At 48.1% G+C, this 26,283-nt stretch overlaps 1 protein-coding gene across 1 annotated transcript in view; it reads right to left on the reverse strand.

Moving 5' to 3' along the window:
• Positions 1–3,075, reverse strand: part of MEGF9 (multiple EGF like domains 9) — a 68,991-nt gene extending 65,916 nt beyond the window's left edge. Inside the window, exons 1-2 of the mRNA XM_039507014.1 lie at positions 2,968–3,075; positions 2,600–2,879 (exon numbers count right to left, since the gene is read on the reverse strand). Coding sequence (XP_039362948.1) covers positions 2,600–2,879; positions 2,968–3,075 — 388 coding nt within the window. The remainder of the gene's footprint in view (positions 1–2,599; positions 2,880–2,967) is intronic.
• Between the last annotated feature and the right edge of the window lie 23,208 nt (positions 3,076–26,283).

Below are 26,283 nucleotides of genomic sequence, written 5' to 3' on the forward strand. Positions count from 1 at the left end.
GTATCTTCACAAGGAAATAAAGGCACAAAACCCAACAGAAACAAAAGGGAAGTGGCGGTGTGAAAGGGGAAGAATCCAAGTTTCTCACAAACTGCATTTCTAGCCATGTAAGAAAAGCTGACTAAAATCATCTGCTCAGGACACTGACTGCTGAAGTGGTAAGAAACAACAGCAAAATACTGCCCTGTTTCAGATCACTGTCCGGAACTTGACATAGTTTCTTCAAAAAATCTTCAATGTTGGGGTATTTATGTGTGTCTGTCTAAATAGTCTTCATTTCTAAAATTATAGGGACAAATTCTCTGCTGGAGTAAATGGGAACAGCTGTATTGACTTCAATAGAGTTTTGTCTACTTTCATTAGAAGAAAACTGAGTTTCCAACACAGGTGGATGAGAACATGAAAGCTCTGGAGAGGAGTGTATGGTCCACCTTGCTAATTCTCCATATTATTTCAAATCTCATCTGAAAACAGCTTTTCTCTCTGGCCTCTGCTGCTTCGTGTCTCACACTATCCCATAATGGCTCTCTAAGGCATTTGGGGGATATGGATGTATGGAAGAGCCAATACAAAAATAAGGGTCAGATACTCAACTGGTATAACTGGGTATAGCTCCACTGAATTCAATGGAAGCAGAATCAGCCCTAGATTTGATTATGACTATGTTGTGATACTTCCCAGAATGGAAAAAAGCTGAAGGCCTTTTTTACTCACATGAAAATTAGGCATTGTATTTGCCCAGGCTCCCTCACAAAGTCTCAGCAAATACTCATCATTTGCATATCCTTTTCCCTCCTCCCCAACATATAGAATTTAGACAGCATCCACATAAACACAAGTACCACAAACCCCAGTCTACATGAATTTTCTGTCACTGGCGTGTGGACATGGGCACAGAATCTCTTACTCTTAGGACCCAACTTGCCTTTTAGGTGCTGGCCAGGGAGCACAATGCCTTACAGTGGGCGCACACTGGTTGCTACATCTCTAAAGGTGTAGTGTGGTCTCCCCTTGAACCTTCTCAGTTCTGCTGGATAGGGTGGAAGGAGGATCATGCCCTCCTCCACACTCCTCCCTGCCCCTTTAAGGGTGCTGCTGCTCTAGCCAGGAGCTATTCTTGCACCCAGCATCTTTTCCTGGGCCCCTGCACAATTAACTCAAGATGGAGGGGAAGGTGTCTTGTGCCCTCCCCATCCCTTGCACACTCAGGGATCAATCATCATCTTCTGTACTTGTGATTATATCAAAGATACTTCTTCCATGTATTCTCCTACAAGCAGCCCAGGTTGGCCTTCTCTCTCTCTCTCTATATATATTTATATATAGGTGTGTCATGGGTGTTGTATAGATTTTACCCTATCCCCCATTATGGCTGGCATGCTCCCTTTATCAACACAGTATGAATCCAATCCTGCTCCCTTTGAAGCCAATGGGAGTTTTGTCTTCAAGTTCAAAGGGAGCAGAATTGGAGCCCAGGGCATCTTTATTTGCACTATTTGTTCTGGAAACCATTGCTTGAAGGCATCACAAATAATTATCCCCCTCCTCTCCATGTACAATTTAGAATATAAAAGGCTCTAAAAATAAGTTTCTTTTAAATGAAACTCCTCCTTGTGGCTCCCTGGCCAATAGAAAAATCTAATCTTTGCTTGTACAAGCATTACTTAATATAGGGGCACGGAACCTGCTACTATTTAATCCAATTTCTAAATTCCCATTGACTTCAATGAGAGCAGGATCAACCCCATAGTAAGGGTTAGTATGTGTACATAACAAAATTCCACATTTATTTTCTCACCCTCACATCCATTTATAAAAAACCAGTGGTGAAATACTGGGTATATTTCAGCTCAATTAAACTCAATTTTTTGTATTTGCATGAGCAGTGTTGCCAAAGTGTAATAAAAAGGTAAAAACCGCAAGGGTCTGTTAAGGTAGATACCGGACATCAAGCATCTGCCTAGAATAAGGCTTCACGCTCTTGTCTAGGGTTTTATCCTGTGTCCATTTGTCCTTACTGTCCATATGTCATCAACACAGACATGCAGGAGAAATAGCAGTGACTGAAAAGCTAAAAGCCTCCACCCTCTGTTAATGTGCAACTGATCAAGTTTACACCTATCCCTTATTTATTTTTAAACAAAACTTTATTTGACCTGATCCTGAAAATCCCACTGCAGGGTCTTCTATTTTAAATGCCATAAATGACCCAAATATACCACCAGACGACACAAAAAAGAGAAAAGCAGAGAGGTGAGAAAACCAGAGGAATTAAAAAAGAAAATGACCCTTTGCTGACCGCTGACCATCGAATTATTGCCAACGATTTCTTGGTGGGGGAAGTGGGGAGGGGAAAGTGGAAGCACATTTTTCTCACGGCTTGTCTATATCTGCCACCATCAGCAGAAATTTCCATCGTCGCCAGCAGCTGGGGAGAGGGAGGGACCGGGGCTGGTTCCCTTTGGTGCTGCTGGAGCCTCGGGCATCACTGCGCACCTTGAGCATCTTCCTCTTCGCCCCTTTCCCGTTTAAACCTGCGGGTCCCCTGACTGTCACCCGGCAGGAGAAGAGGCAGAGGCAGGGCGGGGAGGGGACTCACCTTTGCTGCTGCTGCTGCCGCCGCCGCCGGCCACGTCCTCCTGCTCCTCCTCCGCGGCAGGTGGGGACGGGACTGCAGCGGGGAGGCCGGTGCTGGTGCCGTCGGGGCGCGGGGCCCATTGGCTGGGCAGGGGAGACCCCGCCGCGGCTGGCGAGGCTGCGGTGCCGGGGCTGGGCTCCGCTCCCGGCGGCGCTGGGCTCGCCCCGTCCGGCTCCCCCGCGGCGGCGGCGGCGGGGGGGGGGGGGCGCCCCGGGCGCGGCAGCGCCGGGGCCCAGGTGGGCTGGGGAGCGGGAGCTCGGGGCTGAGCTCGTTCCTCCGCCGCGCCGGGGCCGGGCGAGTGGCCGGCAGCGGCGCGCCGGACTCCCCGCCGGGGCCGGGCTGGATCCCCGCTCGGGCTCCCGCGGCAGCGAGCCGGCGGCCAGCGCGGCCACCAGCCAGAGCAGGGCGAGCCGCGCCGGGCTCCGCGGGACCCTCATGGCGCCGCGCAGGGCTCCCCCATCCGCTCCGCCGCGCCGCCGCCGCCCCCGTGCGATGAGCGCTGCCCGGCCGCCGGCCGCGACACCATCCCCTCAGCCGCTCGCAGTGACAGCCGGCCGCGAGCCCTTCCTGCCTCCGCCCCTCGCGCCTCGCGCCCCGGCCGGGGCGCCGCAGCCAATCGCGAGCCGGCCCCGGCCACGTGACGGCGGGCGGGGCTCCGCTTCGGGCGCCGCCCAGCCAATGGCCGGCGAGCGGGTGGGCGGGGCCGTGCTGCATTGTGTGTTACCGGAGTGACACGGGCGGCGGCGAGGCGCGCCCGGCCCTGCCGGCTGCTGCTAACAAAGGAGCCGCCTCCGCGCCCACATCCCCCTGGGGGGCTGGTGGGGGGGCCACGGGCTGGGGCCGGGGCCGTGACGCTGCAGCGGGATTTTCCCCTTCCTGCTTTTTTGTTGGTTTTTTGAAATAAATTTTCCGCCGGTATTTTAGCAAAGCCGGGGGGCAGGTGCCTGGCTTGCGCGGAGAACGTGTCATCGGACAAGCGCTTCTCTGTGCTTTCGAAACGGGCTCCCGTGTGTTTTCATCGCCTCCTTCAGCCACACGCATCAAATGCAGCCACCTCTGGGGTGGAGCGTGCCCGTGTTCCGCTGCAGCGGCGAGGTTACACAGCAGGCTCTGACGTAGTGACGAAGGATAGTGCATGAGCGTAAGAAGGGGCTTGTGGTTACAGCCGTCGATGGCTCTTCAGGGGATTGGGGGGCAGTTCTTCGCTCTGACACAGAGTTGCTGTCACGCACAAATCTCTTAATCTTTGTGCCTCAGTTCTCCCCCTTTGAAATGCTCCCTTTCTCCTGCTCTTTCTTTGTGCTGCTTATTAAAACTCCAATGATAATAGCCGCTTAGAAACGAGCCATTGAGGCTGACAACGCCTTGACATGAGCATCAAGGTTGACAAAACACTGGCCACAGATTGTGATTCAGGGTATTGGAAAGAGATACTCGGAAGTGACCTTGGTCAGACTGCACTGTCATGGAGAACTATTGACACCACCCTGGGCAAAAAACCAAACAAACACTGACACGGCTATTAATTATTTATTGAGCACCCAGAGGGAGGTCACTGCTTCGCAAACATAAAAGGGAGTCCGGGCCCTGCTCCTAAGCGCTACTGGCAGCCTTGTTCTGTTTTGTCACTAATGAAGAAAAACATCACTGTGATAAACACAAAGGCACGTGTGCCCAAGTGGCTGGGCGCTGCTGTGTGTTTACATGCCAGACACCTGCTGATTACAGTGGGAGAGGCATGCCCATAAATACTGCAGGAGTAACCTTTAAGGGGGAATGCGGGAGCAACCCACCCTTTCTGCAGCCTACCAGGGAAAAGCTCTGTCCTACCAGGTAGAACAGAACATCATCTACCACTGGGGACCCTCCAGGGCTAGAAGCAATGCAGATGTTTGCAATGTGTTTACTAGGTATTGTTTATAAGCACTAATAATTCAGGCTGCATTCAAAAAAGAAATGTGCGGTGCTGGAAAATGCATCCTTGTCACCCTTTCCTATTGATGATCCTGTCAGTCCTGTGTCCTCATGATTATTTACATAGCACCAAGGTGCATTACAAATAAGTAAGGAGACAACAACATCCTCACCCTGAGGATCTTAAAGAGACAACAGATAGAAAAGAGAGACTGGGGAACTGGATGTGAAAAAAATGACAGGGTGAGTAGGGATGTTAGACATATATGCTGTGGTTCCACATTTGGTTGTCTCTGCTTTCTCTCTAGCAGGAAAGCATTGTAAGGGATGCAGGGCAAGCAGTGACACAGCAGCCCCTCATCCGTCTGGATTTGAACCCTCCTAATGTGCCATAGGGATGTTAGGCATATATCCTATGGTTTCACATTTTGTGGGATTAATAGGACGCCTGGACAAAATGAGTTTTAAGTAAGGATTTGAGGGCCTGATCCAAAGCCCACTGAAGTCAATAACACTCCTGGTATTGACTCCAATGGGGTTTGGATCAGGCAATGAAAGAGGAGAGGAGTGGATGGAGAGATTGGGAGGGAGTTACAGGCATACAGGACTGCATGGAAGAAAGTGCAGAGACCAGAGCAAGAGGAGGAAATGAAGGTGGCTGTTAGCTGTGTATCCCCATCAAAAACGACTAGCAATCTGAAAGGAAATTTGTATTGTGCTGTTAGTTTTATTGAAGGCAGCAGATTTCGACAGGTGCCTCTGCAGCATTAGACATTCCTTCCCCTCCCTTACTCAGACCAAAGCCTAGATAATAACTCCCTTTCTAACTCAACACTTGTCTATACAAGGAAGAAATTGGCATAGCTATTCCAGAATCTCATCATCATCATCAAAGCAAATCCCAAAGGGATAGAGCCTCCCTGCAGATCAAGCACCATATGGATTGATCTCTAGGTATTATGTAATAGCTATTCTGGAATAGCTCTCTGTGTGGACACTCACAAAGCAGAGTAATTATTCCAGAATAAAATCGCTTTTATTCTGGAACAGAATGTCTACATGGGAGATATTCCAAAATAACTAAATGATATCAGACTAGCGATTCCAGAATAGTTATTCCAGAATGGTTATGCTGGCCAATTGCCTCCAGGTAAACAAGCTGGTCTTCACTGCAAGTTTTGGCATGTTCCCACAGAACGTTTGGAATCCATCAAATCAGCACTTTCCGATGGAAAACCATTCCATTGGAAAAATTTCTACCAGCTCTAGTTCTAACCCATTCCCAAGCCCCAAACCACCCAAGCCCACCTCTCACACTTCGGTGACAAGTACACAAGTTCATTTTGACACCCAACAAAATACATGATGCAAAATCATTTTTTTTTAAATCAATGTTAATTGCAAAGCAAGAAAAACGAATCCTCTCTGCGGAGTCAGTTTTCAAAGCACCAAGCAGCATTTTGCAGCACAACTCTCATTAAGTCTGTGAGTATTAAGCGGTGTTTGACATTGCAGCGCCCTCTTCGGTAGGCAGATCCTAGAAAGGATTGTAACGCAGACATCTACAAATGTGACTAAAGAGCAAGGCTCACAGCCTTGTAGGTGTCAGTGTGTGGTTCTGCTCCTTAAAAAGCACACTCCATAAACACACATTCATTTAAAGCACTTCAAAATCATCCTTTGGAGAAAGTTACTGTACAAATGCAAAGCATTATTGTTACCTCCCTTCCATGTTTTATCCGTACAGACAGCCTCTCCTACTGCATGAATATGAAGAGCAACATTCTGGCAGCTGCTGCTGTTGTAATGATCCCTTTCTCCTTAATTGGAGAGACTGTACCTGTGGGAGTAACCGGAGTTCTTCAGAAATCACTCCCTAGCCACGAGATGCCCTCGATTGTTACCTTGAGAACTCTAGTCTCTGTGTTAACAGTCTCTGGGTTTAAAAGGAAATTAAGTTGTTTAGGCCCCACTTTTTGATGAATATCGTTAACAATAATAATTTTTAAAATATACTGTCATTTACAAAAGATTTTTTTGTTCAAATGTAGATGTTCCCCTGCAGCATTTGCAACCCAATCACCACAGCTTTCTGCGAGTGCATATGAATCAGAATGGGAAACTAACTAGGGGTCCATCTGAAACATAAGTAAAAGGCTTGACCCTGTTTTTGCTCTTGGAGATTAATGAAATGCAAAAAGTAAACAGCATGAGTGTTGAAACGCTTTAACGATCCGAGGTAGTGCTAGTAACATATTATAAAAACAGACAGACAAAAAGATATGTTTTTAACTTGCCATTGGTGTCCCTTAAGTAAAATACACCTCCAGCCTGATATAACGCTGTCGTGGGGAGCCAAAAATTCCTACTGCGTTATAGGCGAAACGCCGTTATATTGGGGTAGCAGTGGCAGGGCTGTAGCGGTGATTTAAAGAGCCCAGGGCTCTGGCCACAGGGAACCCCAATCCCTTTAAATCGTTGGCGGAGCCCCACTGCCGCAGCCCCGGGGTAGCGGTGGCAGGGCTCCAGTGGTGATTTAAAGGGCCCTGGGCTCCCCACAGCAGCCGGAGCCCTGGACCCTTTAAAGCGCTGCCAGAGCCCTGCTGCTACCGTGCTATATGCGAACCTGTGTTATATCGGGTCGCGTTATAGCGGGGCAGAGATATACCTTCTATAGCAGTGATACTCAGACTGAGGCTCGCAAGCGGCTCTGCAGCACATGATATTAAAACACGGAGTGATTTAATTATTAACCAATCAGGATGCTTTTACTATGTTATTAACTGACTGTAGTTGATAAACTAATAATGCTTGGTCAGTCATTTTGCCGTGAGAATATCTATCTATATATTAAATATTTTCCTGTCATACTGTTTAAATATGAATATATAGCACTGTAATAAATGAAACAATGAACTCAGTACTGTGGCTCTTTTAAGTAATGTTGGTTGCTAATTTGGCCCCTGAACCCCTGAGGAGTTCACTCTATTCTATAGGTTCACTCTGAAACTACATCCCTTATCTCAGCTAAGGCCCCACCTAGGCTCGAAAAAAGTGGAACCCAGTGAACTACAATTCCAGCTCAGAGGGTTTCATGGTACTCTTGGGGTTTGTCTACATTAGGGTTGCCAACCTGGTAATATTTAAAAACCAGAACCTCCCCTGCCCCACCTCTTCCCCTGAGCCTCCACCCCCGCCCTGCCTCTTCCCCTGAGGCCTCACTCCTATCCAGCCCTCCCTCCATCACTCGCTGGTTTTTCCCACCCCATCTCCCCACCCAGGTCAGGAGAGACTTGCCTGCGGAGCCGAGGCTGGGAGCTGCAGTCACCCAATGAAGGTAGGCAGTGGCCCCAGCTGAGTAGGGGCTCATAGACTCATAGACTTTAAGGTCAGAAGGGACCATTATGATCATCTAGTCTGACCTCCTGCACAACGCAGGCCACAGAATCTCACCCATCCACTTCTATAACAAACCCCTAAACCCAGTGCCTCCCCACCTCCACCACTTGTAGTAACTGGACTTTGGGTGTCCAGTCAGTAGATCTGACTGGACACTGTCGGGTTCCCTTTTCGAACGGAAAGTCCAGTCGAAAACCGGGCACCTAGCCCCCCCTAGTCTACACTGTAGTTTCAGCGATCATGTAGCTAAACACCAGTGTAAACTGCTAGTGTCTACACTGCAACAGGGTCACAAATAGTTGCACCAGTGCAGTCTAGCGGGTTTGAAATCAGGGCAACAAGTCTCATGATTGCAAGTCACTTTTTACACTAGTGGAGCATATCTACACTAGGAGTTTACGCCAGCGGCGCTACATCGATGTGGCTACATTGAAAAACCCCAAGGTAAACAAGCCATCAGTCTAATGCAAAGGATTCTCTCCTGTTGCAAACCACCGAGGAGGAAAACTGTACACAAAATGGATCCCTCCCAGTTTCACTAAGGCCTGATCTTGCAGACATTTCTGTTTCTCATTTGAGTTTACTCACATGGATGCTCAGAGGAGCGACTCACCTGAGTAGAGTTACTCATGTGTCTAAGTGTTTGTAGGATCAGGCTTACAAAAGCAGAGACCATGCAGCACACCTCTGGTAACACTGCAGGGAGCTGAGCTGAGACTTTGTGCTCCAATATGTTCATTCTCCTTTAGTGATTACCATATCCCCTTACCCCAGACACACAGGGAATACCATGCAGCATATTTCTTGCAGAAATGAAACAATTACTCCAGAACAGCAGTGATGTTGCTTTACAAGTCACTTGACTCACGGCTTCCCTCATCATGGGAACCATGAAAAACCTTGCCTCACCATAAAGCAGCCACTAATTTAGATGCTTTTCTGTCAGATCACGGCAAAGCCTTGAGATAAATGGAGTTGTGCACAACCTGTGCCCTGTGTGCTGGGGATCACCATGGAGGTAGCTGCGGAAGGAATCTCCCTTTTCTGTGACTGCAGAGATGCTTGGCAGCCTCAGATCTGCAGTTGCCTGCATGGCCTTGCCACTCCCTATTTCCTATTTGCAAAATAAACTTAGTTAATTAGCAAAAGCCCAACATCCTTCTTGCAGCTCGTCAGACAGCAGCACAAGTGCTGCAGCTGGCCAGCTAGCCAGACCTAAATATAGAGACCAAAGCAGCAGTCAGCTACTCTCAGAATGGGAATATAAACAAAAACAGAAGGAAGGCCAGGGAGAGCTGCAAGCCCCTTGTAATTTACAAATAAACACAATTATCAGTTTGCTGTCCAGCAAGATTGTCCCAGGAGCACTTTTTCTGCAGCCTCTGCTGCTGGAGTTGGAGGGGATGGCTTAGCAGTCCCTGTTACCATGTGCAGTTGTTTTCACTAGTGCAAATTCATCTTTCCTAGATCAAAGAATTGAACGCTATGCCGTTTGCTTTGGGAGAAATGGATGAAACCTTCGCTGCTAAGTGTCCATATTAATTTAAAAGCTCTCTTGACCCTTTCCACAAGAGTAGCATTTCTCCTTCTTTGCTGACTTTGCACCTGGAACTGCTCTCTAACAAAGAGGTAGATGCATTCCAGTCGTACTATATGCTCTGCATGTAGGCCCTGATCCTGCAAACTCTTAATCGGGTGCTTAACTTTAAGCATGTTAAATTTATACCTGTGTCAAGTTAAGCACGTGCATACAAGCTTGCAGGATCAGGGCCATAGTTTGTAAACTACTTTTGGAATAAAAGAGCTATTATAAATGTAAAATACTTTCATAAAGTGCCTCCTAAATATGTTTATCACAGCTCTCTACTGGATAGGATCAGAACTGGTTAACTGTGGGTCATAGACCCTATACTCCTAACTAGAGCTGAACAGAAATTCCAGTTTCTGACCTGCAGGAAATATTGACAATTTGAAATTTGTTTTTGTTCTGAATAGAAATTAAAAGCCAAACTTTTGAAATTTCCCACAAAAGGAAAACTCTGAAAATGTCTGATTCGCAACTATTAAAAGATTTCCTTTTGATAATGTTGAATTGCTAGGTTTCAATAATGCCAAAAACAAATATATTACATAATATAAATGTAAAGTAAAACCAATAGGAAGAGAAACAATGAAGCCAAAACTAAACATTTTTACCTTATCAAAATAAAACATTTCAGCATTATCAAAACAAAACTGGAACAATTCATGTAAACTTTTTCCTGCCTTAACTTTGATTGAAACTGACACATTCCTGCAAAACAGATTTCAGTTAAACGGCATTTTCCATCAACTGTTCCATCGAAAATTTTCTAGCCAGCTGTCCTGCTAACAGAGATGCTTTTTAGCTGAGCTAGTCTTACTGTCCCCATGGAGTTCAGTATGGCTGTGATGAACAGCATAGTATTCCTTGGTGACCTTGCCTTTGCTATAATATTATTTTCCACGCTTTCCTGCTCTCCTGGTTTACCATCTCTCTGTGGCTTCCTTTCTGTAAAGGGTAACTTTGGAGGCACCTGAGCTGCTGGTTGTGGTGGAGGGTGGATCCATACAGGCCCCTGGGGAACAAGATTGTGCAGCGTTGGGTAGCAGCTCTGTTCCTGGGGTTCCCAGGGGTGCCCTGTTTCCCCAGGTGTGATGAGGACTCTGGCTTCAAATCCTGCATGCGGCCGTGACCACAGTGAATCGCTGCCCTGTGCCGTGTTTCTGAGAAGTCGGATGTAAATGATGTGCCGGTCACACCCACATATCCCTTGTGAGGAGTGGGGACACTGCAGCAGGAGCACAATGTCCTTCTGAGTCGGTGTAGTCCAAGCAGGGGTGAAAGTAAGCCAGTACGGGCCGGTACAGCGTACCGGTAAAAAGTGGCCATCAGTACAGGCCTGTGCTCAGCTGACGTTAAGGCCCTGCCGTGGCAAAGGACCCTGTTGTTGCCCCTTTTGCTCTCCCCCCGACCCCACCGGGCCGGTGACGGGGGGTGAGGGGGGCTGCCCCAGGGCCGCGATTTAAAAGGGCCCGGGCTCCGGACACCACTACTGCAGCAGCAGCCAGTGCCCCGGGCCCTTTAAATTGCCGCTGGAGCCCCGGGCGGCGCAGGCCAGGCAGTGTGGATGGGCTGGCTGGGGGACGCTGACCCCTAGCCCCACCCCTTCCACCTGAGGCCTGGCCCCTGTACCGGTAAGTGTGGAATGTTACTTTCACCCCTGAGTCCAAGGTTGATGAAGAGGACAACCCTGACTTCTCTGATTCCTCGCTTGTACCCAGTGTCCTGGCCAGTCAGCTGGACTTTTTTAGCTAGCACTAAAGGGAAACAGGGAGTTGAGACCTATTTCCTCGATTTGCTGTGCTTTGTCCTCTTGACTGCCCTTGGTTTGAGGGATACCTTATTCAATCGCAGGAAACACGAAGCTGTCCGGGGACTGTTCAGGCATATAGACTCCTCCATGGCTCACATCTGCCTGAGTAACACTTGCCCGCCTTGCCATGGTTTCTCTCCACTCTTTGGCTTTCTTCTTCTAGCTTCCACGGTGTTGCCCAGCTTTGGCTCTTTGAACCCGTGGGTGCCGGTCACAACTCTCTGAACTCCTGAGACAAAAACGGGCCAGGGTTGTTGTTTTTTTGCAAGAGGCACATTTGGCTCCTGATAAACAGAGGGACCAGTTGAAGGAAAGAGAAGGGGAGGCTTTCTTGAGCCACAACTTTAATGTCAGTACTGGGGTAGCTGTTCTTTTTCCCCAGTGATGTGGGGGGCGCAGCGACTCTCTGAAGGAGACTATGCAGGGCTGGCCCCTCAAGGTTGAAGCATGTGTTGGTGCTGTTGTGTTTTTTTACTGCCTATGCCACTATGTTGGGGCAGAACCACGTTGTCATTTTGCAGGCTCTTGCCCAAGCTCTGCTTGGCTGTGACTCCAACAGTGTTATTGTCCTGAGGGGGACGTCTGCTGTGCCATTAATGATGTTTTAGACAGGAAGTAGGAGGAGCTATGCCCTCACTCAACCAGGGAGCTGCATTGTCTCTGGCAGACCTTTGGAATGGCTGGAGGTGCTCTCACCCTCTGTTAGGCAGCAATCCTAGTGAAGGCCACCCCTACCCACATCTCAGGGGCTAGACTGGATTGTTTTTATGCTGTGAAATCCAGCGTATATATGTTTGTTTGGTCCTCCATGTCGCTCTCTTACTCTTCTGGCCACCGCTATGTCTCTTTCAGTGTGTCCTTCTTTGTGCTTCCCACTGGCACTTTAATGCCAAATTGTTGCAAGACCTGAATTTCACCCAGGCATTTGCTGTGCCCTGGGAGCACTGGCAGCAGCAAATGCCAAAGTACAAGTCCCTAAGATGGTGGTGGGATGTTAGGATGGTCCAGATCCAACTCTTCTGTGAACAGTACACCCAGGCCACTACATGGGCTATGAGTGACACATCTTGGACCTTCAGAGCAGCCCTTATTTCTATAACTTCAACCACTACCCCTTGTTAAATGGTATAGCCCAGGAAGTATCATTGCAAATTTAGGGGGAGATTCTGAAAGGCAGTAAAGGGAGCGAGGTAAGATTTGGACACCTGCCAGCCCTCTGTACTTTGGAAACACTCCCCCTTAATTTAACCTTTTCTGAACAGACCCCGAATAAGCCAGAAAGGGCTCCTATCACATTTCATTTGAAGGATTTCATATTCTGACAGCATTCCTCTTACAGCAGTCTCAGAATTCAGAATGCTGTTTTCCAGCAAGAAACATTTCTACGGCATAGGACAACCTGCAGCATTATTCCACCCTCTCTGGTCTCCCTGATGCCTCCTGGTGGATACATTTGACCCTGGGTGACTGCGTTCCACTGGAGCAGTGGTTCTCAACCCTCAGGCCGCTTGTGGCCCAATCAGCACACAGCTGCAGCCCATGTGACAGCCTCCGGGCCATACAGGTAGTATATGCATGGTATGGATGTGGCCCACATAACACATAGAGAGCTGCATGCAGCCCACAGTGGTAAATAGGTTAAGAACCACTGCCCTGGAGGATGCAGTACAAGCTTTTTGTCCCTCAGCACTCTGGTAACTTGTCTGGGGGGTCTTGCACAGCATTGTAGTGACCAATCACTTTGTGACCCGCAACTCCCCCGAGGTGTCTGCGCAGTGCCCCTTTTCTACGGCTTCAGATGTGGTGTTTCATTTTTGACTCCATTGCCTGTTTGATTCCTGTCTTTGATTTTTTTTACAGCGGCCTTTCAACAGTTTGGAACTGATTTTCTCCTGGCCCCTGTTTATTCTAATAGAAGATACAGCAACCGTACAAGGCCTGTCTTTTGTCAGGCCAAACTGGCCATTTTGAAACCTCACAAGGACAGTGGAAGGTACAGAGGGGTTTGATGTGCTGGCACTATTCCGGGCGTTGATCACAGCCCAGCTGCAGATTGACTATGTCTTTCGTAAGTGATTTGTAATCTGCAAACCTGGTGTTAATAATGTCCTTCGTGAACCTGACGATGGTGACGTCTTAGCGATCCAGGTGTAATGTTTGCACAGGATGGGCTTATCTTTATTTATTCCTTACTGCGGGGATATTGTAATGGATAACAGGTAATATTTGTACAATGCTTTTTTATATGATGAATAAAGGTGTTTTACATCACCTCTCTCTCACACACAAAAGCACACACAAAGATTCCCCCTCTCTCACACAAAGAGTCTCTCTTTTTTACACATAGATTCTCCTTTTGTCACACACACACTCGCTTGCACACTCAGACATTTCTCTCTAAATAACACCGCCAGAGGCAAGCACCCAGATTTTCCCTCTCTAATTGTTCTTGGCTCCAAGAGAGAACTGAGCAGCCCCATTAACCTCATTTTGTTCCTTTCTATCTCCCAAACTGACAGAGAACCATCAGCTTCTAGAATTCTGGCTGTATTTCTTAAAGGGCCATCACACCAGTAAGGTTTCCTTCTGCCGTGTTCCCCCTTTTATATCCGATTTGTACCTGTGAATGAAGGGGCACAAAAAGTGTCAGTTTAAAGAAACTGTGCTGTACCCTCTTAGAGATGGAGCAGGATCGCCTAAAATAACACTTCAAAACCCATTGGGGAAAGGCCTCCCTTATTACACATACCAAGAAGAAACAAAACAGAAAAGCCTCCTGGTTATTTGAAACAAAAACATGGAGGCAAGCTCCTTGAACTGAAATCTATGGGATACTGGAGATCACTCCCATGAAGCATCACTTTCCCACCAAATCCCTTCCAAATATATCAATGTAATTTTTGTAATTGGCCTTTTCCAGGCATCTTTATTGTAATGGATCTCACAGAGAGAATAAGAAACCTATTACCACTGTACTAATAGCAGCTATAAGAGCTCCCCTTTAGCTCACATAGAAGATGTCAGTGGTTCTTGAACCAAAAGCAGCATGGTTCTAATCCCAGTTCCCACTCTGTGTGCGAGAGAGAGGGAGATTAATTGTGCTGTTTGCACCCCACTACTCTGTTACACTGTCTGATGTGAAATAATTGCTAAATCAGAGATAGAAGATTTGCAGATCCAGAGGCAGATGCAGAACACCCAGAAGTTCAGATCAGGATTTTGGTTCAACCCATCATAAAGATACAGCGCTAGCTGCAAAATTTGGATCCTCTTCCAGGTTCAAATTTCTGACACCCCTAAATGTTAGTGTTATGGCTTGAGCCTATCCTGCTTCCAAGGAAGTCAACAGTAAACTCCCATTTGTTAGCAATGTCCAATCCTGACTCAGTGGCAGATAGTTACATGCCATGATCCCGTTTCTGCCATCTCTCTCCTTGCTGCTGTTCATTGCTTTGATGCTCCACCTAATATGTACATTAACATTTTCTTCTTTATTTTTTTGCACTTGTGCAAAATGCATATTATCTGATTAGTCCAGGTGGAAGATGGAGGAAATAGGGTTTCTAGTCAGGAAAGGAGATTATTTTCTCTAAACACAGCTTCTCTTAGCATTCCTCCAACATGGCAATGGAAGAGATTTTGTGAAGAACTAAAAGTGGTTGGGATTTTGTGAAGAACTAATGTAAGTGGTTGGGTTGATTCTGAACAGGAGTAACGATGGGTATTTGCAGCCCGGAATTGTTTTGTGCGAAGACTTTATATTGCATCTAAAATTAAACGATCTTTACAAGCAGAAAAAATACAGACATGCTTGTATGCACTAGCTAACCAGAGGAATATTTCGGGTGGTATAAGGATCTGTAGCTAGGAGATATCGGAAGAACGTAAGCAGGTGACATGTTGTTATTTTTGCAGCTGTGTCAGTTGCATTGGACTGAGTTTCAGCCCTGCATGCAACCGCCAGGGGATCACCATGTGTTGTTTTGTTCTAGAACTAAGTGGTAGCTCTGGTGATCTAGTGGTCTTCAGTTGTCAGAAGCAAAGGAAACAGGCAGTCAGATTAATTTAAACAGCTTGAAAGCGGGAAGTGTTCTCAGCTGAGTAGAGTGGGAACAGGGCCAAGAGAGTGACAGTGAGAGCTAGCGTGGAAGGGGATTGAGTCCTTTGTTCAGTCCAGGACAAAGGACCTGGTGAGAACTGAGACCGGGGAGGAAAAGCCCTGCAAAGAAAAGTTTTAACTCTCCGCAGCATTCTGCGGCTCAGCTGGGTTTAACCTTGTCTACACATAGAATTTGCCCTGGACTGGTGCCCGGACCAAAAGCTGGGAGGCTTGAGCTGGAGCCCGTGATCATGGGCCTAACCCAACGATCCTGACTCATGGACACAGTCCCTGTGAAGACTCAATACCAGCTCTGGGATGTCCAGAGGTAGCTTAACTGGAGCAGTGCAGTCAAGGTCTTTTGTCCCAGCGCAGAGTAATCAGCAGGAGAGTCTAATAAGCATCAGGCTCCATTAACTTCCCTACAGTCTCCACCCCTGGCCTGCCCCTCCCCAGCATTCTGGTCCCCAGGCTAACTCTATAGGATGGAATCATAGGTGGATGAACCCCCCACTTCTATGCATCCGGGGGCAGATCTATATGCAGCCCATGCGCTCTGCACTCAGATCTATGCAGCACAATCTGGTCCCTGGTTCAGAGGCTCATGCATGAAATTCTGCTGTCACGTAGAGGGGTTCAGTGCCTGTTGCAGGATGTGCAGGATTGGCACTTGGTGCACTCTCCTTATTCCTGTCTCCTCTTGCAGGTCGTGTTCTGATCCAGTTGCCAGTCAGACTCTCTCCCATTTCCCCTCCTCACTGGTCTGGTCTTTCTTCCTTTGATATTTATTTTTCTTATCTTTTGCTTTGTATCTTTTTTTGCTCTCTCTTGTTTTCCCCCTTCTTCTCTCCCCCTCTCTTAACCCCTTCATCTTTCCCTTCCAGAAGCCTTCGTGCTGCTCAAGGGAACCCTCACTATCCTTAGCCCCAGAAGAAGTCCCCACTGCCCCTGCCATGCCCACTCTCAATAGGCATGACTGGGTTATAAGGCCATAAAACAGGCTAATGTACGATGCACCTGAGTGGTTAGTGAGGAAGTGCTACAGTGCAAAGAAAGAGCTAAATAGGCTTCATTAGGAGCCTCCTTGTTATTTACGTGTTCAATCAGAGCTGAAATCACTTGAGATGGAGCAGTGTTTCTGCCCAGCCTGCAAAGAGCTGAAAATTACTAAGGCTGTGTCTACACTACACAGCTTTTAGCAACATGCCTGTGTCGCTACAGCTGTGCCGCTAAAAGTCGCGCAGCCTAGCTGCTGTTTGTCAGCTCTCCTGCCGACAAAGCGCTGTTCACACTGTTGCTTGTCACCGGCAAAACTTTTGTCTTCCGGGGGGTTAACACCTCTGAAAGACAGAAGTTTTGTCATTCAATTGCCAGGTTAGACATAGCCCAAGAGACTGATGTGCAGCGGTCACAGCACAGAGGCAGGTGGCAGCAGAAGGTGACTGACAGTCGGATGGTAAATGAGTGGTTGGTGAGGCAGGGAGCAGAACGAGCAGCTGGTAAGGCAGTGAGGAACCGCGGCTGGTGGGACGGCCAGCGGAAAAGAACCATGGCTGGCAGGGTGACTAGGAGGCGAAGCGAGCGACCAGCAGGGCGGTTGGCAGAGAGGGGCGGCAATCGGCCAGCAAGATGGCTGGCAGAGAGGGGCAGTGAAGTGCCCAACCAGCGGAGTGAATGAGGTGCCTCCTTGCCCCCCTCTCCACCCAGGGTGGGAGGTGAACTCTGCAGAACTCTGGGGCTGCACTGACCAAGGACAGCAACTGTGAGTGGGATGCAGAGAAGGGACGAGCCTGTTAAATGGACTTTTGGGTTGCTGGACTTAAAAACCTGAGGGGGAAAAGAACCTGCCCGACTTATTTGGGGTGGGTCTTTTGCTCATGGTTTATGTTTATGAACCTTGTTTGTGGTGTTTTCCCAAATCAGCGCTGAGTTACATCCCTCTTTTTATTAAAAGTTTCTTTTCTACACTCAGACTCTGTGCATGCGAGAGGGGAAGTATTGCCTCTCAGAGGCACCCAGGGGTGGTGTGTAATTTTCCCAGGTTACTGGTTGGGGGCTCGAGACAGTTCTGTATCATATCGATGGAAAGCAACCCCTAGATATTGAACTGAACCCTGGTTGCTGCTGGCTCCGTCTGGGAGAAGGGTTACACATACATGGACCAGCTCTGCATGCCACCCCTGCAACCTTTCCCCTCTCTGGATATAACTCCATGCTCCCCAGCTGGTGGAGGTGAAGAGACACTGAGTTTTGTGCCTTTGTGACCAGGGGCCCTTGGCTCCAGATTTGCTGAAATTGGCCATGCTTTGTGTGAGTAAAGATTTGCAGGATCAGGCCTTACAGTTTGGGTCGCACTAATTTTATCCTTTTCTACTAGGTCCTTACAGTGTGCTCGTCACTGTGCACCAATGGTTTTTTCTTTGGATGCAGACAGTGTTGGGATAGAGCCTGGAAAAAGGGAGACACTAAGGGACTCAGCAGAGGTCAGAAAGGAAAAACAACAATAAAAAAAATAGGGAAAAAGAAAGAGCAACAAAAACTGAAAAGGGCCAAGCTAGATTAGAAGTACTTTGGGGCAGGGACTTTCTTTTTGTTCTGCTTTTGTACAGCACCTAGCACAGTGGGGTCTGGGTGTACAACTATGGCTCGTATGTGATACAATAACGCAAATAATGAACAGCAAAAGTAGATACACAATACAAAAAAAATAAATAACAGAATCAGTCAGACCTGAGATAGCTCAGTTCATATTCCCACCAAGAAGTACATGGACCATGCACATAAATGTTGGGCTACCCCAGACTGGTGTTTGGCAGTTCACTAGACCACTGGGTTGACTTTAGCTGAGTTACACTCAGTTGCATCAAACTAGTATAACAAGGTAGGGAATCAGGCCACTGCCCTTTATCTTGGAGCTGATATTCCCATCCCTGCAAGCAGTCTGGCCCTTCTTACACGCTGCTGTTACGGGACAAGGAGAAGAGAACAAGCTCTTTGTCCCTGAGGAGACGAGCAGGTCATTCTTCTGCGACACAGTTACCAGGCACACCCCTTATCTGTTAGAAAACAAACAGCTGCGCTCCCCAGAACAGACTCAAGGACCTGTTGAGTCTCTTGTCTCTCCCGGAGAAGTTTTTCAGGTAGACAAAGAGCAGGACATTGTGCAAGGAGACAGTTATCTGAGATTACAGTGTTTGGCCACTGAATGTCAGTGTTGCACCATGAAAATTCACGTAGGCTGGGTAGCATCAGGATCTCAGCATTCACCCCGGACTGAGGGGGCCAGGCCGTGTCTTGTGCAGAGGCTATATATACTGAGAAGAGTTTGAGAACTCTGTGCCTAAGGGAGTTGGGGGTTGGAGTGATGGGAAAGCAGGGCATTCGGCGTGGGGCACTGCCGCTGGCACACAAACCCGTTCCTATTCAGCCGATTGTTCGCTGGGAAGCAGTTATAAAAGGTTTGTTGTCATTATTATGATTTAGCGCATTGCCACTTCACAGCTGGGGAAAGAAAGTGAAGCACAGAGGTTGACTGCCAGAGGGATCCTCCCCCTTGTACATAGCATGGAGGTCACTGTCTCTGTAGTGCTTGGGAGATCATGAGGAACAGAGACCTGATGCCCTGCCAGTCCACGCACTGCAGTCCCAAGAGAGCATGTTCAGCCAGAGAGTGCACATCCTGAGGACTGCGTGGCTCGTGGTTGCCAGGTAGGGTTGCCGATTTTGGTTGGATGGTTTCATCACAAGACATAACCTTTAATTAAAGACTAACCTTTAATCTATGGACAATCCTGGAGGGTTGACAAACCTATTGCCAGGGCCTGCTTCTTTCTAGAGCAACAGTGCCTGGCAATGCATTCATGGATGCACCCAGCACATGGGAGCCTGCCTTGGACAGCAGGATTCTTGGAGCAAAGGGCAGATTGCCCTGCATTCCTGTTCCCTCTCACACTGCCGGTCAGGGCAGCATTAGGCCTAAGTGACTTAACCAAGACCATAGTGAGTATCAGTGACAGAACCAAGCATCTCCTAGAACTCCTCCTGGCTCCACCCCTTTGCTTATGGCACTGGAAGAGTTGTCAGCAGCTGGGATCGAACTTTGGGCTTTTTAAAAAATGAACCTCTGCTACTGCCTGAGCTGACAGACCTGTTTCTGAAAGCCAAGGCTGTAGCAGGCTCATCAACTCGGAATGTGGTCCAGCCACCACTAGAGGGGGACAGAGGATGGTATATTCATTTAGATAGAAGATATGCTAATATAACCCAGTCACTGTCCAGCATTAAACAGTTTTAAACAAGGTTTGGGGTTTGGTATACAGAGAGCTCACCCTGCTTAGTACCATGGCAAACACACAGTTAAATATCTTTTTAACCTTTTATTAAAGATACACAAAAGAAGGAAAACCAGTTAAAGCGTTTGAAATGTAAAGTATTCCGTAAGGCTTTCACTTTAACAACAACATCCCTTGTTCCCTTTCCCTTTAGCTGGAGAGAGTTTTTAGAAGAAAAATCCCCCTTGTTTGATGGAATTTTAGATGGTATCAAAGATGATAAGAACTGTCCTTTCTGAAAAAAAGAGAAGAATTCAGTTGAGATGGAGCCGTGGTTGCTGTTGATGTTACAGTCCAATCCTGTTTCCGAAAAAGATAAAACAAGACAAACACACAAAGGGGGAAAGAAAAGAATAGAAAATATACAAAATACAGCTTCCATCTCTGGTGTGGACTTTCATTTGCAACCTCACAGCGGGGGTGGCGGGGGAACACAAGCCCGTCACATGATCTTGTCAGCCACTCCAAGACATGGCAAACTTGTACCAGCATCGGGCTGGTTCAGGCATTGCTTGTAGCGGCCTCTTTCTTTTCACAGTCTCACAGCAACGTTGCAAAATATGCAGCGTTCACCAGCTGAGCCAGACTCATGTTAGACAGAAGGAAAAAGGGGAGAGAAATAGGAAAGAGAAGAAGTAGGGGAGGAAAAGGACTCATGGCTTGGGGAGGGGGAGCTCAGAGGTACAGAAAAGCCAGTCTCACATCTGAGGCGGTGTTGGGATTTAGCCAAAACTGATAGAGGTGGTGATGTCATCTGGCTCCCTCTCTCTGGCCCAGTCAGGGCAGAACATCTTTCAGGAGTGGGATGATGAAGGCCTGGGGTCCCAGGAGACAGTGGGAGTGGCAGCCAGGATGTGAAACGCACTCCAGTAGCCAAGTTTTCTCCCCAAACTCTTTCTTGAAGGACCCCAAAAGGGAATGATGGGTGGAATAGCCCATCTCCTCATTATTTTGTCCACCAATTAGACCTCATTTCCAACATACCAGTTTTGGTCCATTGATTTTTGGTATCATACTGTTCTTATTTACCAGGCATGATTTTAACATAGCCCTTGAGTTATATCAGTAGGACTTTCTGTTTGGATGAATTCAGTCTTTTTTGCCTGAACATTTGTCGTTTTAGGTTACCGTGACATCTTCTGAACTTCCACTCACTCTTTACAGTTGAGCTCACATGGCACATGTGTAGGCCCAATTATTACAACAAGCACCACACGAAGTGGGCGTGGGTTACACTTAGGGTTGCCAACAGTCTCTTATTACAAGGGACGTCTCTTATTTTTTCATCTCTGCACTACAAGGTCAGGAGTTGCTGAGTGCTGCTTTTTGCAAGAAATACCCCTGGCGAATGTAGGTGAGTAGTACTTATTATTGTTATTACTATTAATAATAATAATAATATTGAGAGGATGGTTGGGGCAGGGGTGCTAAGAAAACAGTCCCTTATTTTTGGAATACAATGGTGGCAACCCAAGACTTACACTCATATCATGCCTCTCTATGAAAACATTACAATAATATATAGGCAAGTTTTACATTGTGGGTTGCCATGTGGTTTTAAGGCTGGAATATTCGAAAGAGCTCAGCGTTGGCCTATTTCTGCTCCCATAAATGTAAACGGTGAGTGCTTTTGAAAATCCCACCTTAGGTTGGCATTCATTCTAATTTCTCCTTTCAGGCAAGCCTGGGATTGGGTGTTTGTGTTTTCTTCGCAGCACCTCAGTAGCATCTTCTCTTGTATCCACCACTTTCAATCAAATAAATAAATTGCAAATAAAGAAAAAGAGCAAAAGACCCTGTGAAAAAGCATGAGAAGTGAATCACCATGAGAATTCCATAAGCTTTCACAGCAGCTGCTGCAAACCCAGCATTATGCCTCAGTGTGCTGGTTGGCAGTAAGGTACAAACAGTACCTGGCTCATGAAAAGAGAAAATAGTCAGCTGGGGAACACATTCAGACATGCCAAACCCAGGAAACAAACGCAGAAATTGGGCTTGTTTTTGGCTTAATTAGCTTGTGAGTTGCTTGTTGGCTGGTTTTTGACTTGTAGCTTGGTTGGCTTGTAGCTTGTTGCTTCTTTTTTTTTTTGATCAGCTCCCGACAAGCAGGGGCAAGGCGGGGAGAGAGTCAGGGTGCACAGCGGGCCCACCACAGTCCCAGACGGCACGCCAGGAGGATCTAGTCACAGAGAGCATTTGGGTTCTTAGGGATTGGCTTGTTTTGACCTTGTTTTGAAATGGGATTTGCTTGATTTTTGACTTATTGTAAAAGTCGGGGGGCTTATTTACCGCGTGAAAGTTGGCAACTGAGAACACATTTTGCATTGGCTCAGTGGAGCAGTCTGGTGAGAATGAAGGTACCGCAGACAGGGATACTCACTACATAGCAGAAATTCTGCTCTTCTTTATTGAACAAAGCTCCTATTGACTTCACTGGGAGTTCGGCTAAATCAAAGGCTGCAATTTTGCTCCTTGTGGCTGCATTCTTCAGCGATATGAATGACCAAATGGAGGATTGTCACAGGGTAGCTGGTCACTGAACTGAAGGAGGTGCAGTGCCCCTCTGCCCGAGCAGGTGCTGCCATTTGGGCCAATTAAAGGGGGTAGGGGGCTAGAAAGGTCAGAGAGAGAACTGTCTGAGAGAGGGCTCGAAAGCTGCAGGAAACAGGACTGCAAAAGTCCCCTGGGAGGAAGGCGGTGAGAGCCTAAAATGTAAAGTGAGCTGAGGAACTGTGTGGTTTGTTTACGTTTGGACAAGGAACCTGCCTAAAGGAGACTGTGGGTGTGGCAGTGTACTTTGGGGGCCTGGGGAGAAGCCCTGTTGTGGTACAAGGATTTGCCCAGCTGTTTCCCTAGGACCTGACCCAACAGTCTTTCCACTTATTTCAATGGGCTCAAGATCAGGCCCTTAAAAGGAGGAAGAGGGAGTTAAGAGATTGGGGTTCTAGACTCACCGTGTGACTATGGGCAAGCTACTTCACTTCCCTCTGCCTCTGTTTCCTCATCTGTAAATAGAAAAAATACTTCCCTGCCTCCCAGGGCTGTTGATATTAACCTGTCAGCCAATGTAAATCTGAGCTACTTTCATGGAAAGCACTCTAGAAATCCTCAGAACTCCCAACACTATCCATCTGAATTAGCCACCTCTCCCCTTCTAATGGTAACATTTTATACTTACATACCAGCTGTCACCCAGAGGATCCCAAGCGCTGTACAAAGCTCATACGTGCCAGCAATCTAGCTTTGCTGACTAACCAGCCCCCTCGTGTGCAGTGGATGGCTGGAGCTGGGGAGATTTCTCTGATGGGAAATGCCAGTTTCAGTATGCCTGAGGGAAGTGTTATGGAATTTTACTCTTAAATCAGCTGAGGTGGACGGGCAGTTGTTGCAGTGGAATGGGGAGTGCTAGCGAAAAAACCTTGGGAGGTTTTACATGCAAGCTTAGTGCTGAGGACAAGATGCTAGTCTGAGAGCCTCGGAGAGTGACATCTGGGGTGTGTCTACACTGCAGCTGGTAGCACGCTTCCCTGTGCAGGCAGGTGGACACACACTAGCTCTGCTTGAGCTAGAACACTACAAATAGCAGGGTGGCCGTGGGCAGCAGTTTGGGCTAGTCGACAAGTATGGACCCAGGGGGTCAGGCATCATTGTACCTGGGCAGCGAGCCAAAGCCGTCGCTCAGCCTGCCATGGCCACGCTGCTGTTTTTACCATGGTAGCTTGAGCAGAGCTAGCACATGGCTGTCTCTCTCGCTGGGAAATGCCCTCCCAGCTGCAGTGTAGACAGACCCCCATGTTTATCTATAGAGAAAGCAAAGCAGCCGTTCAAACTTCCCCCAGACTGCCTTGCCATTGCATCTCAGCTCCCGGAGGGGCTGTTCTCCTCCAGCCTAGCAAGTCATCACCGAACTCATTTCCACCAAATGACAACTTCCACTCATACTGACCTGAACTGGATTCAGAAGGGCAGCCTAAAGGATAGATGCCCGTGATCCCATTATCAAGCCCCCAAGCCATCCAGACCGGACTCCAATATCATTAGCAATCATAAACCCTTCCTTAAAATAAATAAATAAATACATGTACTGGTGCACTATCAGCAAAAAACCAAAACCCTCTTGCTCCTTTCCAGGAAGATTACAGGCCAAATCCTGGCTTCTGTCAGGTTTAAACCCAAAGGAGAGAACAGTAATTCAATTAGAACAGTGAAGGCAGCAGTAATTTGTGTCCCTCTTCTGGTCAACCTAAGAAATTCCACACTCACCCCCAGCAGAGACACCCACACGGGTTGCTCATGCCTCTGAAGTGAGTAATCTGTGTCAGAGAGTGGGGTGTGGAGGGGCCATGTGCAGATCAAGGGGAGAGAGAGGTTCAAACGTACAGACTGTTCTGTTGCAACATCCCTCTGCAGTTAAGTGCACTGAGGGCCCTTCCAGCCCGTGGCCCTGTGATCCTAGGAATTTATCATCCCTTTATCTTGCAAAAGCACCACAAGTGTTTTCCAGGCTATGTCTAAAATGTCATAGAACCTATGGGCCTGATTCTCTGTTGTCCTGCACCCTGTGCATTAGTAGCACAAAAAATGATAGCACCCAGAGGCCTGAACTGGGGTCCCATTGTGCTGGGGAAATTTGCATCAGCCCACACAGTGAGTGCATGATGAGGAGTAAATGCTACCAAAGCATCTCACAGCCACTTTGCCCTGGTTAAGTCACTAGAAGCCACATGTGCCTAATCCTGGAGTCCTCACTCTGTCCAGACTCCCACTGGACTCAGCGGGAGTTTGGATTGAAAATTCTTCAGGGATTGGCCTTGTGTCACGGAATGCAGCTCGAATACCATACATGGATGAGCAGACGGCCCTCATGCTGCCTTAAGCCCAGAGACGACCTTGGGACAATCACAGGGAAGTGGTGGGAAGTGGCCCAGGGCAGGCTGCCTTCAGCACCCCAGCTGTCAGAGCACTGGAGCCCACAAAAGGCCCTAGGTTGGAGCCCAGTAGAGTGGGAGGGCCCTGGCTCCCCTACCAACAACCACCCCCCAGACACACACGTCACTGGCCTAAGCTGTAACCATTAGGTGAGGCTCCCCTACCAACAAACCCTGAGTGAAGGCTGTCATACGCACCAGGAGAGAAGAAGAAGGGAGGTATGAGGGGATCTGTGGTGAGATTGGACCTCGGAGCTGCAAACCCTGGGGACAAGGTTTGGGTTGGATTTTATGTTGTTTCTTAAGTGACTACATTCAAACCCCAGAAAGGGGGTAGGTTTTGTTCCAGTACAACTTGCAAAGCAGGCTGCACAAATGACCACACAGCAAGGGTTGCAGGGAATCAGTGGCAATGTATAGATCTGGTCGGGATCCTCACAGCAAATGCATGGACAGACATAAGTACTGTGACTGTGGGTGTGTCTACACTGAACAGCTCTGAAACCCCGTGATGGGGGAGCAGGGCCGGCTTTATGACCCGCAGGGCCCGATTGGAATACTCGGTGGCGGTCTGGGGCTTCGGCGGCACTTCAGCGGCGGGGGTCCACTCCGGGTCTTCTGCGGCACCAAAGGACCCCCTGTCGCCAAAATGCTGCCAAAGACCCCTGGAACGGACCCCCCACCACCGAAATGCCAAAGACCCCGAGAGCAGACCCCCCCGCCACCAAAATGCTGCCAAAGACCCCCGGAGCGGACCCCCTGCCACCGAAATGCCACTGAAGACACCTGAAGTGGGGCCCCCTCAGGCACGAGCTTGGGGCCCTCTTCAGCATGGGACCCAATTCCAGGGAATCGGTGGAATCGGCGTAAAGCCGGCCCTGTGAGGGAGGGTCTCACAGCCCAGGCTCCAGCATGAGCCTGAACATCTAAACTGTAAATTTATAGCACTGTGAGCCCAAGTCAGCGGACTCAGACTCTGAGACTCAGTAATGTGGATTTTTTATTGCAGTGTAGACATACCCTTAGAGGACAATGTGGACTCGGCACACTGTCCTTGTTCCCTTTCTAATCAGCTACTCAGATCCTATGTGTAAATAACAGCCAGCTTCATTGTTTCATTGCCTGCCAGTAGAGTTTTCTTCACTTTGGTTTTCCTTAATCTTTTCATGCCACCTTAGGAAAATGAAGCACAGAGACTCTGAGGGCGGTAATCCAGAAATGAGTAACACGGACGGCTTTTATATTGCTCCAAATCCAGACACAAGGAGATGAGTTAAGGGGAGAGGGTTTGTTTTAACCCTGAACATTCTTAAAATTTCTTTAACATGTTTTTTAGCGTGAGCAGATAAGGAATATTGAAATTCCCAGAATGGTTCACCCCCAGGATCCACCCAATCCAGCATCCTGTCTCTGACATTGGCTGTGTGGAAGTGTCTACTACTGCAGGTGCTCCCTCTTGTGAATGGGCATGGCCTCCTCTCCTTTGGCATCCCTTGCTGACAGCCTCTCCTTGGGGTGGTCTGCATCTTCCTGTGACTCACCCTCTCCCACTGTCCAGGTCACTTTTAGTCCTACTCCT

This window comes from Mauremys reevesii, linkage group 19 (genome assembly GCF_016161935.1).
Source record: "Mauremys reevesii isolate NIE-2019 linkage group 19, ASM1616193v1, whole genome shotgun sequence".
In the NCBI taxonomy this organism is placed as follows: Eukaryota; Metazoa; Chordata; order Testudines; family Geoemydidae; genus Mauremys; species Mauremys reevesii.